This window comes from Otolemur garnettii, unplaced genomic scaffold, assembly GCF_000181295.1.
Source record: "Otolemur garnettii isolate 467f Iridium unplaced genomic scaffold, OtoGar3 scaffold00014, whole genome shotgun sequence".
Taxonomy (NCBI): domain Eukaryota; kingdom Metazoa; phylum Chordata; class Mammalia; order Primates; family Galagidae; genus Otolemur; species Otolemur garnettii.
In genome coordinates, this window is record NW_003852409.1 from 29,176,669 (window position 1) to 29,189,761 (window position 13,093).

The following is a 13,093-nucleotide window of genomic DNA, read 5'->3' on the forward strand; positions in this document are numbered from 1 at the left end:
TGCTTAATTCTGATAACATTCCAAAGTACAAACAATGGCCTCGTTAAGGAGACCCACAACTGATTGGCAGCATGAATTAACCTTCAGCTTAACAGAACAACTTCATGCAGTACTTCAAAGGAAAATATATACCATTCAATTGCTTTGGATCAGTCAACTGATACTAATGACTCAACGCAAGGTTTTATGCTTCATTCAGATTATAACAGAAGATTTTCTTTGTATGAAGAGTTACTGGGCACTCTTGCAGGACATGGGGAAGAGATACCCTCAACAACTTTCAAGATACATGTTGTGAAGTTGACTGAATTTGGTAAATTTAGTGAGTATATGCCCAGATAGTGCACCTTCCATGACAGGAAAACATGAAGGGCTTATTGCCCAGGTAAAATGTTAACAGTTTAGATGCTTTTCTTTCTTTCCATTGTCTCTTAAATCAGCAAAATCACTGTGCTAAAGCTAAGTGATTTTAAGTGACAGTTTGCAGCAAGTTATAAATATTGTTAACTGTATTCCTGCAAATGCAACTTGGCATCATCATCGGTTTCATATTGGGCCAGGACATAGTCTGTCTCACCATTGAGAGATGAGGTACTCAGGGTGGGTTTGCCCTACCATCCTAAAGTGCATTGGCTGTTGCAAGGACATGTGTTAGCCAAAATTTTATCTCTGTGAGAACCGATAGTTAAATTTTATGAAGAACAGAATCAGCAATGTGAATTATTGAGAGAAGATTTCTGTAGGAATGCAGCATTTCTGTGTGATATCATGGCTAAATCAAAATAACTTATGTATCTCTTTGCAAGATAAAACTAAATCTATATATGGTAGGTGGCCAAAAAATCCAGTCATTTTGAGAACAGCTATCTTTTCTAAAAATACTTACTCTTCAAAAGGAAATTTTAGATGACTATTTTCCCCATTAGCAAAAGTCATTAATGAGCAGGATGACATAATCATTTGAAGAATACACAGCTGTTATACATGGGTCGTTGTGAAAATTTTGAGATATACAAAAATCAAGAAATGTAGCAACACTGATGAGCTGAGCAAGTTGAAACTTGACAGGTTAATCAGAAAGAATGCTGTGGACTGTTTCTTTGGAAGTGTAGAAACAGTGAACAGGTTATAACACAGTCTGTCTCAAAACTTTCATGGTGAGCTATGTAGACCTATTAATTGGTCAGTGAAAATTTCAGTGACTTTGAGAATCATGACATCACACTCAAACTAGCATTTCAGCCTCACCTCCTTGATCTCACTAACCAAGGCACCTAAAGAACTGCAGACGGACTTGATTGAGCTAGTAGATGACATTTTAAAGTGATTGTTTGAGCTAAGAAAGACCCAACTGAAATATAGAAAAATGCAGTTGAATACCCACGCCTTTTTGGCAACAGGCCTGAAAAAGCTTTCTTACTTTTCAACTACTTATTGCTACAAATCTACATTCTCCTCCCTAGCCCAAATTAAGACACCCTGGAGGTGTCTGATACCCATCTAGAGGATCAGCTGAAACTTCAGACCTCCAGGCTGTGACCAGATATTCAAATGCTTTCCAACAAAAAGCAGACACAATATAGTCCTTAAAAGGCTAGCTTAAAATTAATAAATAGTTTTCATTTTTTTAGTTATTAAGTACATATATAATAGTTAGATTTTTACAAAATAATGTACATTTTTAGGTATACGTAATTCAAGTTTCTTATATGTGGACTTACTGATTACAGCTAAATTAATGTGCTCTTCCGACATGAAAAGGTCCCTCACTCCTGACCTAACATAGCCAGAGGCCTTTGAACTTCATTCTTGTTCATAGCGGCAGCCAGATATTTCCTTTGGAATGTCTGCAGAATTTCCTTGGCCCCTTTGATTGCTTTCTGTCTGCTGAGTACACCTTTGAATTGTGGGTGGGCTCTCTTCAAACACCAGGGTGTAAACAGATTGATGAAATTGGTGGTTAGCAGTGTCTTCTGAGAGCTTCTCCTTGGCAAGGAGCACTCAATTGTGATGTTGGAAAACCTCTGACGGCTGTAATGATTTACTGCCCTGCTCCTCTTCAGATGGCTGAGTCAGACAGCTGATTTACAAAGTGTTTCTCGAGTTTGAATCTGGCAGGTTTTTATTTTTCACTCCATCAAATGGCGCCTTTACATTTGTTTTTCTTATAAAAGCTATATATTCTTATTACCGAAAAATCAGAACCACATAGGCAAGCAAAAAGAACATTAAAAATATACCCATAATCTCAGCTTTCCAGAGCCAAACCATGGTTAATGCTTTGCTTTTATTTTTCTGGATCCTTTTCTATGCAGATAATTTTTTAAAAAACACAAAATACGGAATTATACTTTATGTGCTATTTTGTAATTTATTCTTTCCTCTAAACTTTCCATGTTAGTAGGCATAAAATTGTTTAAAATGGCCGCTAAGTCTTTCATTGTAGGGATGTTCTAATGTTCTAATCGTTGAAAGTTTATCATTTTCTATTTTTGCCATTATAACCTGAGCCTCAGTGATCGTATTGTTAACATTAATCCCATCTTACCAGATTCCTGTCTGTTCCTTTAACTCAACAACATTATTTGCACCCTAGGGTCTTCACAGTAGCTGTCTCCTCCAACCCCAGTCCCAACTCCCAGATTTTCAAAGGATTAAAGGAATCCCTTAAACCAGGAAGATTTCTTACCTTCAATCTCAGGGGTTCCTTTATAGCAGGGTTGCCTCATAGACTCATTACAGATGGTTAGTCCCACCACCCAATGGGCTAATCAGGGCTTCCTGAGCACACGTTTTCTTCCGCAACTGCTCACAGTAGTCCAGAATGTGGACCTCAGAACTCAGGCCAGAGGAGGAAATCAGATGCCTGGGTGGTGTGAGGTAGAGGTGGAACCTGAGTCCAGAATGGTTTGTACAGGCCGCATGTGGAGCCAGGGACTTGCTGAGTGTTGTAGCTCTGCCTCCAGACACCTGCGGGTGAATCCTGGTGGACTGTAGCCATGGGGCAGGCTGGACTCAGCTGCACTGCAGCTTTACGTTTTGTCACCCACTTGGGAACATGCTCACAGCCACTGGGAAAGAGATCATGTTGCACCATGAGAAATGTCCCTGATGGTGGTGATCGTGGTGGTACGTCTAACCGGAATAGTGGCTTCTCATTACTATCTTCTGTGAGATACTTCCCCAGCTCTCTGACTTTTTAAAATTAAAATTTGCCTCTGTGTATGTATGAACAGTTAAAAATACAAAGAGGGCTAAAAGACACGTAAGAAAATAGAGCAACCCTGGCCCAGCCTCCCCGCTTCCTTTTTGTTACCCAGAGACATTTACTTTCAACTTTTTTAGATTTTTTTTTCCTCTCTGGTGCTTTATCTATCTCCATATTTCTAAATAATTTGATTGTATTGCTTATTTCTTGATTTGCCTTTCTTAGACATTTTGTTCTCTTATAATCTCCCTCAAAGGCAGTGCCACAAGCTCTGGTAAATTAATGCTCAGTGTTTACATATTGTAACAAGGCACGCCTGAGGTGCCCCTGAGTCAAGTAACGTGCCAGGAGTGTATTTTCCTTCTTGTATAATATTTTATTTTTCTTGGAATTAATCAAACTTGTTTCTTTTCATTTGCTGAGTTATCTAGGTGCCTGTTGGTTTTCATGTTGAATTTTTAAGAATTCCTTTTTAATGCTTAAATTGATTAATAAATTACCTGTTCAAATAGCTTTACGCTCATTGCTTTCATTTTATGAAATGCTCCGAGACATTTGTCACATGCCTGTCCCTGTTTCTTCCTAGCCCTTCAGTACAGCCCCAAATCCTCTCTCTCACACACACAGCCCCCTCCACCTCCTGGCCTGTCCCCTCTCTGCCTACTGTGTGGGCTGTTTCCTGGAGTTATGTTTCCTCTTTATTGATTTAATCCCCAGTGTTACTGACGGCTCCTCCAGGAGCTTCCCTGGGAAGGGTCGGTGGGAGATAAACTTTTCAAGTCCTTGTACATCTGCAAAAGTCTTTATTCCGCCCTCACACTTAACAGCTGATCTAAGTGTAGAATTCCAGAATTTCTCAGAACTTTGAAGACATCTTGTCTTTTAGTTTCCATTGTTGTACCTGAGAAGCCTGATGCAGGATGGTTCCTGTTCCTTTGTATGTGACCCATCATTTCTTGCTAAAGTAAGGAGGCTTCTTTATCTCCAGATTGGGGAGATTCTCTGTTGTTTTGCTTTGGGTGGGTCTTCTTTATTTGCTGTCCTGTGACACCCAGGACCTCAGTGATAGCAAGGCTCAGCCTCCCCTTCATTGTTTAGGTAAAAGCTGTTCCTGGAGCTTTTGTTCGTTGGATGGTGTGCTGACCTTTCCATTTTCTTAGCTTTTCTTTTTTATAATATATTTCTTCATTTCCATATCGTACCTTCTGAAAGCTTTTCTCAACTTTCTCTTCTAGTCCTCCCACCTGCCAAACAAGGTCTCACTCACTCCATTGCCCAAGTTGGTCTTGAACAGAAAATTAATTTTGGCTATAACTTTCAATTTCTAATCTCTTCATATTGTCTTTCAATTGCTCCCTTTTTAAAAATGTCTCTTAATATTCTGTTCTTGCTTGATGTTTGCAGTATACTCACTCAGCCCTCTTGAGGATTTTAATTATAGGCTTGGTTGTTGCTTCCATAGTTTTCATTGTTTCCTCCTGTTCTCTGTGCAACCTTCAAGTTCTCTTTTTTGTATTTTGGGTCATTCTTTCCTGTGTGAGTGTTTCTTACCCTCTCCCCCCCATGCTTGGTGACCCTTTTTTGTCAGTAAAGCAAGGTACCTGCTCACTGCCTGGAGCTCCAAGACAGAGCCTCCTGGCTGGTGCCCCTGCTGACAGCAGGGAGCTCGGCTATCCTGGGAGCCCCCACACACAAACTCTGGTGTCTCCAGAGACAAACCCCTCAGTCTGGAAGCAGGAAGGGGGGGCGGCAGGCTGTGCCAGGGGAAGGGCCACCATCCACCATTGGTGTGCATCTTAATGCCCTGTTTTCACTCTGGAGTCAGTTCTTCCTCTGGCTCCTTCCCCACCTGTCTGGTGTTCTGGATCCTGCACCTTGCAAGTTTCCTGTCTGCCGAGAACAGACCTGGATGGGGGTGGGGACCTGGAAGTTAACCCCTTTGTTTATGGGCCTTGGTTGAGTGTTCCCCATTCAACCCTAATCTTACACCTATCCTGTGTCCCACACCCCCCCCCCACCAGCAGTGTCTGCTGACTGTGGGCCCCCGAGGTTGAGGGTGAATCAGCCCCACTCAGCATCAGGCTCGCACGCCCTGCCTTCTAGTGGGCAGAGCCCAACATTGGTTGGCACCTCTTTTACGCTATGTGCCTCTCAAGCTGTACCTTTAGCACGTTCTTACTTTCTCCACTTGATTGTCATTTTAGCAGAATGTTGGCAGGGAAGAGAGATAAGCCCGTGTGTTCCATGTGATCTGCTGCCTGGTTACAGAGCCACCCTCCTCCCCCTCCTCCATTCCCTCTTCTCCTCCTCAGAGGTGACTCCTGCACCTGGGAAGAAATGCTAGAGAGAAAGATTGTGTGTGTGAGTGTGCACATGTGCATGTCTGTGTGTGTGTGAGTGTGCACATGTGCATGTCTGTGTGTGTGTGAGTGTGCACATGTGCATGTCTGTGTGTGTGTGTGAGGCCCCATAGCAGACTCTGGAGGTTCTGCAGTCGGCAGCAGCATTGCTTGCATCCCATCCGCAGGAAACAAACAAGATAACCAGCAGAGTGGGTGGCCTCAGTGTTGAAATGCGTATGTGCCTCACACAGTGGGGATATTGAAGGGGATACACTCAGATCAATGGAATAAATCCTGGAAATTCATCACAAAAACTCTCTGTACCTTGCTTGGAGCTGGCAGAGTGGGGCATCTCACACTGCTCTGGTCAGAGAGGTGACGTGTTCGTCCATTACTTTGACAACTTTGTGCTGGGCCTTGTGCTTGTCCTTGGGAAGCATGTGGTCCAGGCAGTAAAGCAGGGGGCTGAACTTGAGTCTCACATGTGTTCCTTTGTGCTTGAAAGACCACATTTAGTCCCAGAGATGGGCCCTGAGCCCCAGGGGACAGTTGAAGACTTCTGAATTCTGGGGCATCCTGACATCTCTTTAAAGACTGGGTGATATTGGGCCAGATGTCGTCATTTTTAGTTTAGAAGAGGTGGTGCTGTGGTGGGCGCTTGTCATGTGCATCATCTCCTCCGACCACGGCAGTGACCCCCATAGGAAGGGGGGTCCACTTTGCAGAGGAGGGACTTGCTTAAGCCACTGGATCCAAGTTTGGGCTTCTAGATCCAGCTGCCTCCATCCCACGTGGAGTGTTTGGTCCAGCCTTCCCAACCCTGAGACTCAAGCTGGCACTGAGTAGGAAGCCCATGGGCACGCTCAGGGCCGGGGGCTCTTCTTGCCACTGCAGCTGCAGCCACTGGCTTCACAGATCTTCATCTTGTAGATCATTAGCTCCTTTGACTTGGGATGGGAAGAACGTAGGTTACTAAATGCAAATCAGTATAATCTTTAAAAAAAAATGTATGTTACTAAGCACTTTTATGTGACTGGGTTGGGAAGAAGCTTCTGGGTATAACTTACTGCTGAAGGGAAAGGTGGGTGGGAATGGCTGCCTCATTCCACTAGGGCCATTTCTTCTGTGCTGGGGAGGCAGGACCCAGGTGTCTCACTGGTTGCCCAGTTCCTTGGGACCCATCCATCCCCAACCTGTCCAGCCCATGGAACCAGGCTTCTTGAGCCTTCCCTGGGGGTTTGGGGAAATTCCCTCTCTCCCCTCGCTCCTCTTCTCCCATTTTGGGCCTTTGGTTGTGCCTTTTCCAGGCTTCTCAGACCTGGGTTGGAGGGCTCTAACTGCCGTACAGAGAGGCTGGGCCTATATCACAGACTTTTCCCATTACATTTTCATATCAAAGTGTCTTCTCACTCTAAAAAAGGGAAGTCCTAGCAGTGGGGCAGGTGGAGAGAGACCCTGGAGGTGATCTTGGTTTAGAATGCCCCCTACCTCCAGCGGGGCGTGCAGAGATCTAGGAGAGCCCTTCTGGACGCCCATCCTGCCAATGGAACGTTAAGATGTAGCTGTCTCCAGGTAGCCTGTGCACTCTGCAGACAGGCTCGATTTTTAAAGTTTATCGGAAATGATGCCTTTATTATAGAAAGACCGTGTAGTTTCCCTATTCCCTTGTTCTTAAAGTATCTTTTAGTTTTGCATTTTAATGATTCTGAAACTGGGATGCATCTTAAAGTAGATGTGTACCTGTGTGTGTGAGAGAGAGTGAGAAAGAGAAGGGGCGTTCCGTACGTCCAGGGTGAGTTCCCAAGTGACTGCATCCTTGAATTGAGGAAACACAGTAAAAAGTTAGTCTGAGAGTCAAAACTTTTTCAAAACATGGAATCCACAGGAACAAACAAGCAAAGGGGGTCCTTGACAGTGGAGAAGCTGAGACCACTGCCTTAAACCTCCTATTTTCTTTTTTTGCAGTTTTTGGCCGGGGGTGGGTTTGAACCTGCCACCTCCCGAATATGGGGCCAATACCCTACTCACTGGGCCACAGGCACCACCCAACCTCCTGTTTTCCCAGAAACTTTATGTGTGACTCGTGGGGGGGCGGGAAATGCTGATGAAGCTGCTCCGCAGTCCATGTATTTCTTTCTGTGCGGGTCACACACTTGAGGCAAACTGTTCCTGAAATTACCCCCATACCATTCCTCCCTCAGGTCAGGTCACATGTATTTGCATGTTCAGATAAGGACCTTTCTTTTTTTTTAATTTTTTTTTTATTTTTTGCAGTTTTGGCCGGGGCTGGGTTTGAACCTGCCACCTCTGACATATGGGACCAGCGCCCTACCCTTTTGAGCCACAGGCGCCGCCCATAAGGACCTTTCTTTTCCTTTGTTATAAAACATTCACAAGTTTATGATTATTTTTGGTTTGAAAGGTGAACATCTTTCTTTTTCTCACTGGCCTTTTGGCTTTTCTGATGCTGTAGCCCTGGTGGGCCCTGGGAATGTCCTGCGGTCCTAGCTCAGGCACAGTGGTTAGAGGTTGGGCCCTGTCCTGCAGGGTGGGGCTGACCAGGACGCTTCCACAGTTTATCCCAGTGGTCAGGAGCTTGTCAGATTAGATTACGTGCCAGGATCTAAAGCTCAGGGGGACACCCCAGAAGTCAGCAGGTGCCTTGTGAAGTCCCTCAGTCTCTCTGGGTTCCCCACTCATGGTACCAGCAATGGGAGGCACGGAAGGTTGTTGGTGTCTTCCCAGGAATGTGGAGTGAGAAGGCAGACCAGCCGCCCACAGCACAGTCTGCAGGCAATGGGAGGAAAGCACCACTGTCCTCCAGCTGTCCGTCCTCTGCAGGGGCCTATGAGACCCTTTATGCCGTGTCGCTAACCCCAGCCCAGCACAAAGGGGACTCATATCAGGGCTGGCTCCTCCCTCAGACCTTTCTCAGAGAAGGATTTCCACAGCTGTGCGTGAGAAAATGGCTTCTTCATGAGACTAGAAACAAGAACTGAGTCTTTCATTTTTTTGTCATGATCTAGTTGCTGACCTTGAATGCCACACTCAGGGCTTATACCAAGAAGAGGCAGGTGGACCCCCTGCCCCAGTAGAGTCCCGTGGATGAGAGAGCCTGGCACCCCAGGCCCAAAGGCAGGAGACTGTCAGTGTGGCCACAGGCGCCATCTCGGGTGTCGTTTGCACCCCACGGGACTTCTTTCTTTGCCCTGCGCCATCCACTGTGTTAAGGGGTAATGAGCAACTTAATGTGCTGACTCCCCGGTCCCTCCTTGGTCCATTACAACAAAAGTTGCTCTTTTCTCATTAGAACCATTTTTATCAGGGTGTCTTTAATCAGTGGCTTCCCCAGGGACAATATTTTTAGAAGTTGTATTTTTCACACTCTCCTTTTTCCCCTTTTGGAAATTCTCGTCCCTGTGCCTGGTGAAGTGGACTAATGAGATGCCGTGAGAGTCCCGGTCCGTGTTAATTGGGCCGGGCTTGGAAAGGAGCAGCTCAGGCACCTTCAGCTCCGCCTTGCCTCACCTGCCACCCTCTTCTCTGTCTCTTCCGTGTAGGTTGCACAGACGGCAGATGGTGTGGATGCTGACCTCTGGAAAGACGGCCTATTTAAATCCAAGGTTACCAGATACCTGTGTTTCACAAGATCATTTTCCAAAGAAAATGTAAGTCCAGTCGTGGTTTCCGTTTGCTGAGTGAGCACAAGTAATTTACATTCCTATGTGGAATTTCCTCTTTTTTTTTGTTGTGGTTTATTTTCATTGCCATATTAATTTATCTGTGGTTTTAGTGAACAGGGTGGAATCAGCAGCTAGTGCTGTGTTTCATTTATTAACAGTATTATTAACCACGTACCCAAGTGTACAGTGAATTCCATTAAAATGTGTTCTCAAAAGGAAGCCAGGAAATTTCTCTCACAGCTCTCATTTGCCTACCTTGCCTCTAAGCAACAAATCACAGGGTGGTACGGATGTGAGCATTTTCTAGAGGAGCTGGATTTAATGCTGGCCAACAAAGGCAACGTGGCTCAAAGGAGGACCCACACAGTCCCCCTGCCCCCATGCCCAGACACGGCCTTGTTTCCAAAGCGACTGTTTCTTTCTCTGCCCATCTCACTGTGACATGTCACATTTTATTATTTTTACAGGTAGGTATCCACTTCTGTAGACTTCTCTTAGAGTGCTGCTTTTTAATACTTGTATCCATAAATTAAATTAAGAAACTTCAGAGACATCTATGGAGGCTTTTCCAACAAGGTGTTTTAATGGGTGGCTGAGGAAGCAGAGAAGTAGCTTGTGTGAGTATCTTTTGTGTGTAAGACCTGCTCAGAGTGCTGCGCACATGGGCCTTGCCCAGCCTCAGACGGCCTCTCCGGGTACTGCCTCCTTCCCACTGATGAAGGCACTGAGATCTGAGGCTTGATGTGCCACTCACGGCCACCTGTCTGTCCTAATTGCAAACTTGGAACAGTTTAGATTTCCATTTTCAGGGCTGATACTTTGTTTTTGGCTTGAATGTTATTGTCTCTTTCTAATGCAAATATTTTCATAAATTATTTTATTTTCATAAGTTCTATTATAGCAGTAGTACATGTTTGTGGTTAAAAAAAAAAAAGACAGACCGAAACAACAACTTCAAACATCCTCATCAGAAAGTATGAAGGGGGAAGTACCATAGTCCTCCTCTTCATCACAGTGCCCTTCCAGCCCAGGGCATGGTCACTGGGTCCTCAGGTACCCCCAGTATTTCCTGAGTGTGAACCATCACCAGGCTCCCTGGCTTGCATGCTCCTTCACTGCCCATTTCTGTTGTGTGTTAATAATTCTTGGCTAGGAGAATTATTCTGAACATAGTCAGGGCTGGGGGAGAAGTCACTGCTTTAATTCTCTCCTCCAATTACAGGAGCAGTATATGCCCCTTGTAAAGTGCAGAGTTTATAGTGGAGTCGGGGATGTCCTAGCACTAAACAGTGGGAATCTTTTCAATACAGGCCTTTGAATGCACGTTAAATACCGTGAAGGTGGCTGAGCCTGCACTGCGGACTTCTGTACTACGAGCTTGGAATGAATCTGCATAAGTCCCTGGGCTCACTGTGTAGCCTGAGCAGACACCAAGGAGGAGGGCCGAAGGCTGCATTGCCTTCCAGACATGGGGCCCCCTCCTTCCCACCTGCACCCACATAGCACCCTCTCCTAGTCCCTGTGTCCCTGGAACATACCTAATCTCTTTTTGAGACTGTTTTTAGGTTTAGCTTTTGTCACCTCTGTTCTGTCCACTGGCTACCACTTTCTGCAGAAGGTCATACCCACTGCAGCTGCAGCTGTCAGAAGGGACTCCTGAGGATTTGAACAAACTCCTGTTCACACCTTCTCTTCACTCGCTATTTCCTGGTATTCCTTCTTGATCTCTACTCAAACCTTCATCTTCTTAACCAATGAAGCATCAGTTAAAATGGCCTCAGAGGAACAGCCACAATTTTTGTGACATTTTTGATTTTTGGCTTTTTTGTTGCATTTTCCACCCAAGGCTTTGGGGTATTGATTCTTTAGGACAGAAGAGTCCCTGCACCCCTTTGAGTGGGAACAGTATCAGGTCTGAACATGACAAAGAGAAGTGGCTGGGGCTTTTCAGTATTGGGTGTCATGGGTGAGTGTGCCCAGGGGTGTGATGAAGGGGCGTAAGAGGACTTGGGCAGTGGGAGAAACCTCTGGTTCACTTTTGAAGCAGTGTGGGAAACAGGGGCATTTTGTTTTCAGAAAAAGGATGAATGGGTCTGATAAGTGGGATCCAAACTATTGAGTTCAAGTGGGTGGCAGGAGACCTCTTGCCAGCTGCGGGTAGAGGAGGAATCCGGCATCTTTTAACCTGTTAGTCTACCTTGGCCATGCATTCTGAACCAAGACTTTGCAGAGCATAATTTTTTACAACTGTAAAGGAGGGATGTGGGATCTCAAGACTGGACAGATTCTTAATTAGGTGACTTGAGACTCCCAATGTAGGAGTTTGGAGATACTCCTTTGGAACCTAAATTCCTTTCCCCCAATAATGCTATTAATATAGAAACCAGCTTTGGAGTGACATTGCTTCCTGGGGAAGGATCGAGATTAATTGCACTTTTCATGCCCTGTACTTTCTGCATTACCTGTAATAATAATGTACATAGATTAGGTAGGGAGGATATTAAACAGAAGGATTTATGAACATTTGAATATTAAGTTGGTTATCTGTGGCTACCTTAAATGCAAGGTTGTCAAAAATAATTACAGTATACTAGCAAATACTGGCTACCAGAGACAATATAAATACCCTGAGTCAGTGCATATTGGGCTTTTGGCATGAATCATTTGCTCAACAAGGATTGGGAATACGTTCTTCATATTTATGAGAAGGAAATGAAAGAGAGCGTGGGTGGGGGAGGGGAGAGGAACAGGCAGAATTAACGGTGTCACAGACCTACTGCATCAAGCCTAGTATGGCATCAGCCCCATGTAAGGAAGGACCACACGCGCGCGTATGGGAGCCCTGGCAGTATAGCCTCCGTTTTGTATGCACGGGAGAGATTTTTGATTTTTTTTTTTTTTTTTAGTGGCTGCACTGCTGATGTTCTGGTTTTATGATCAGGGACGTTTGTAGAGAGTGTGGAGGGCGAGGTCGCTAAGTGGTTTGCAGTTGACTTCTGTAAAACCCAGTGTGTCAAGTAAAAGATATTTGAGAGGGATATTGATGATGCCCATCCATCTACAGGGCAGGAAAACATGCCCAGTTGTTAATTTCTCAATGCAGAAAGCAGTGATGACATGGAAAAACAACTGCCATGAAAAAAAATTATGATAGATTAGATCAGGCAATTCTGAAAGCAGCTGATGTTTGTGAGTTAGGTTAATAGTTCAAACCCTTCCTGTGCAGTCAGAGGTTCATTCCACATCTGGGAGGGTTCCTCTCTATACTTGCTGTGCTGCACTGGACATTGTCTTCCTGAGGCCCAGCCGCCTTAAATGTCATAATATTAAATTATGGACAAATATGATATTTCTGAGAGAAAGAAATGGTTTTGTGATGGCAGTGCCATAAGAACAATGGTCCTAGGTTACACTTGCCTCTTTGGCCTTCCTAGTTAAGTTCGAAGAATTTATTTCATTTGTGTACTTAGGATTCATAATGTATTAAATATACTTCCAAAATTTGTATTGATATAGTTTAGATTTGCCATCCAAGCAAATCCAATTTGACTTCCCCAGTCGAAAGATATACCAAAAAAAAATTAATTTATTCAGCCAATAATTATTGAGCACCTGCTATACAGCAAAGACTATGCTAAGCTTGTATTTTCAATAAGAGCAGATATTTTTGGTCCTCATGGTTCTTAAACTTTAGTGGGGAGATAGACACTAAATATATAATCTCACAAATATACAATTAAAAATTGATATGAAGGAAATAAGAGAGTGCCAAGAAGGAACATAGCAGTTTGGATGATAAGAATTCCTCGCTTATTTTCAGCTTTCAGAGATGTTGTAGGGTTGGCACTGCACAGGTGGAG

General features: G+C 44.4%; 1 protein-coding gene across 1 annotated transcript in view; it reads left to right on the forward strand.

Moving 5' to 3' along the window:
- Window positions 1–13,093, forward strand: part of MVB12B (multivesicular body subunit 12B) — a 173,288-nt gene that overhangs the window by 52,448 nt on the left and 107,747 nt on the right. Inside the window, exon 3 of the mRNA XM_023510574.1 lies at window positions 9,111–9,218. Coding sequence (XP_023366342.1) covers window positions 9,111–9,218 — 108 coding nt within the window. The remainder of the gene's footprint in view (window positions 1–9,110; window positions 9,219–13,093) is intronic.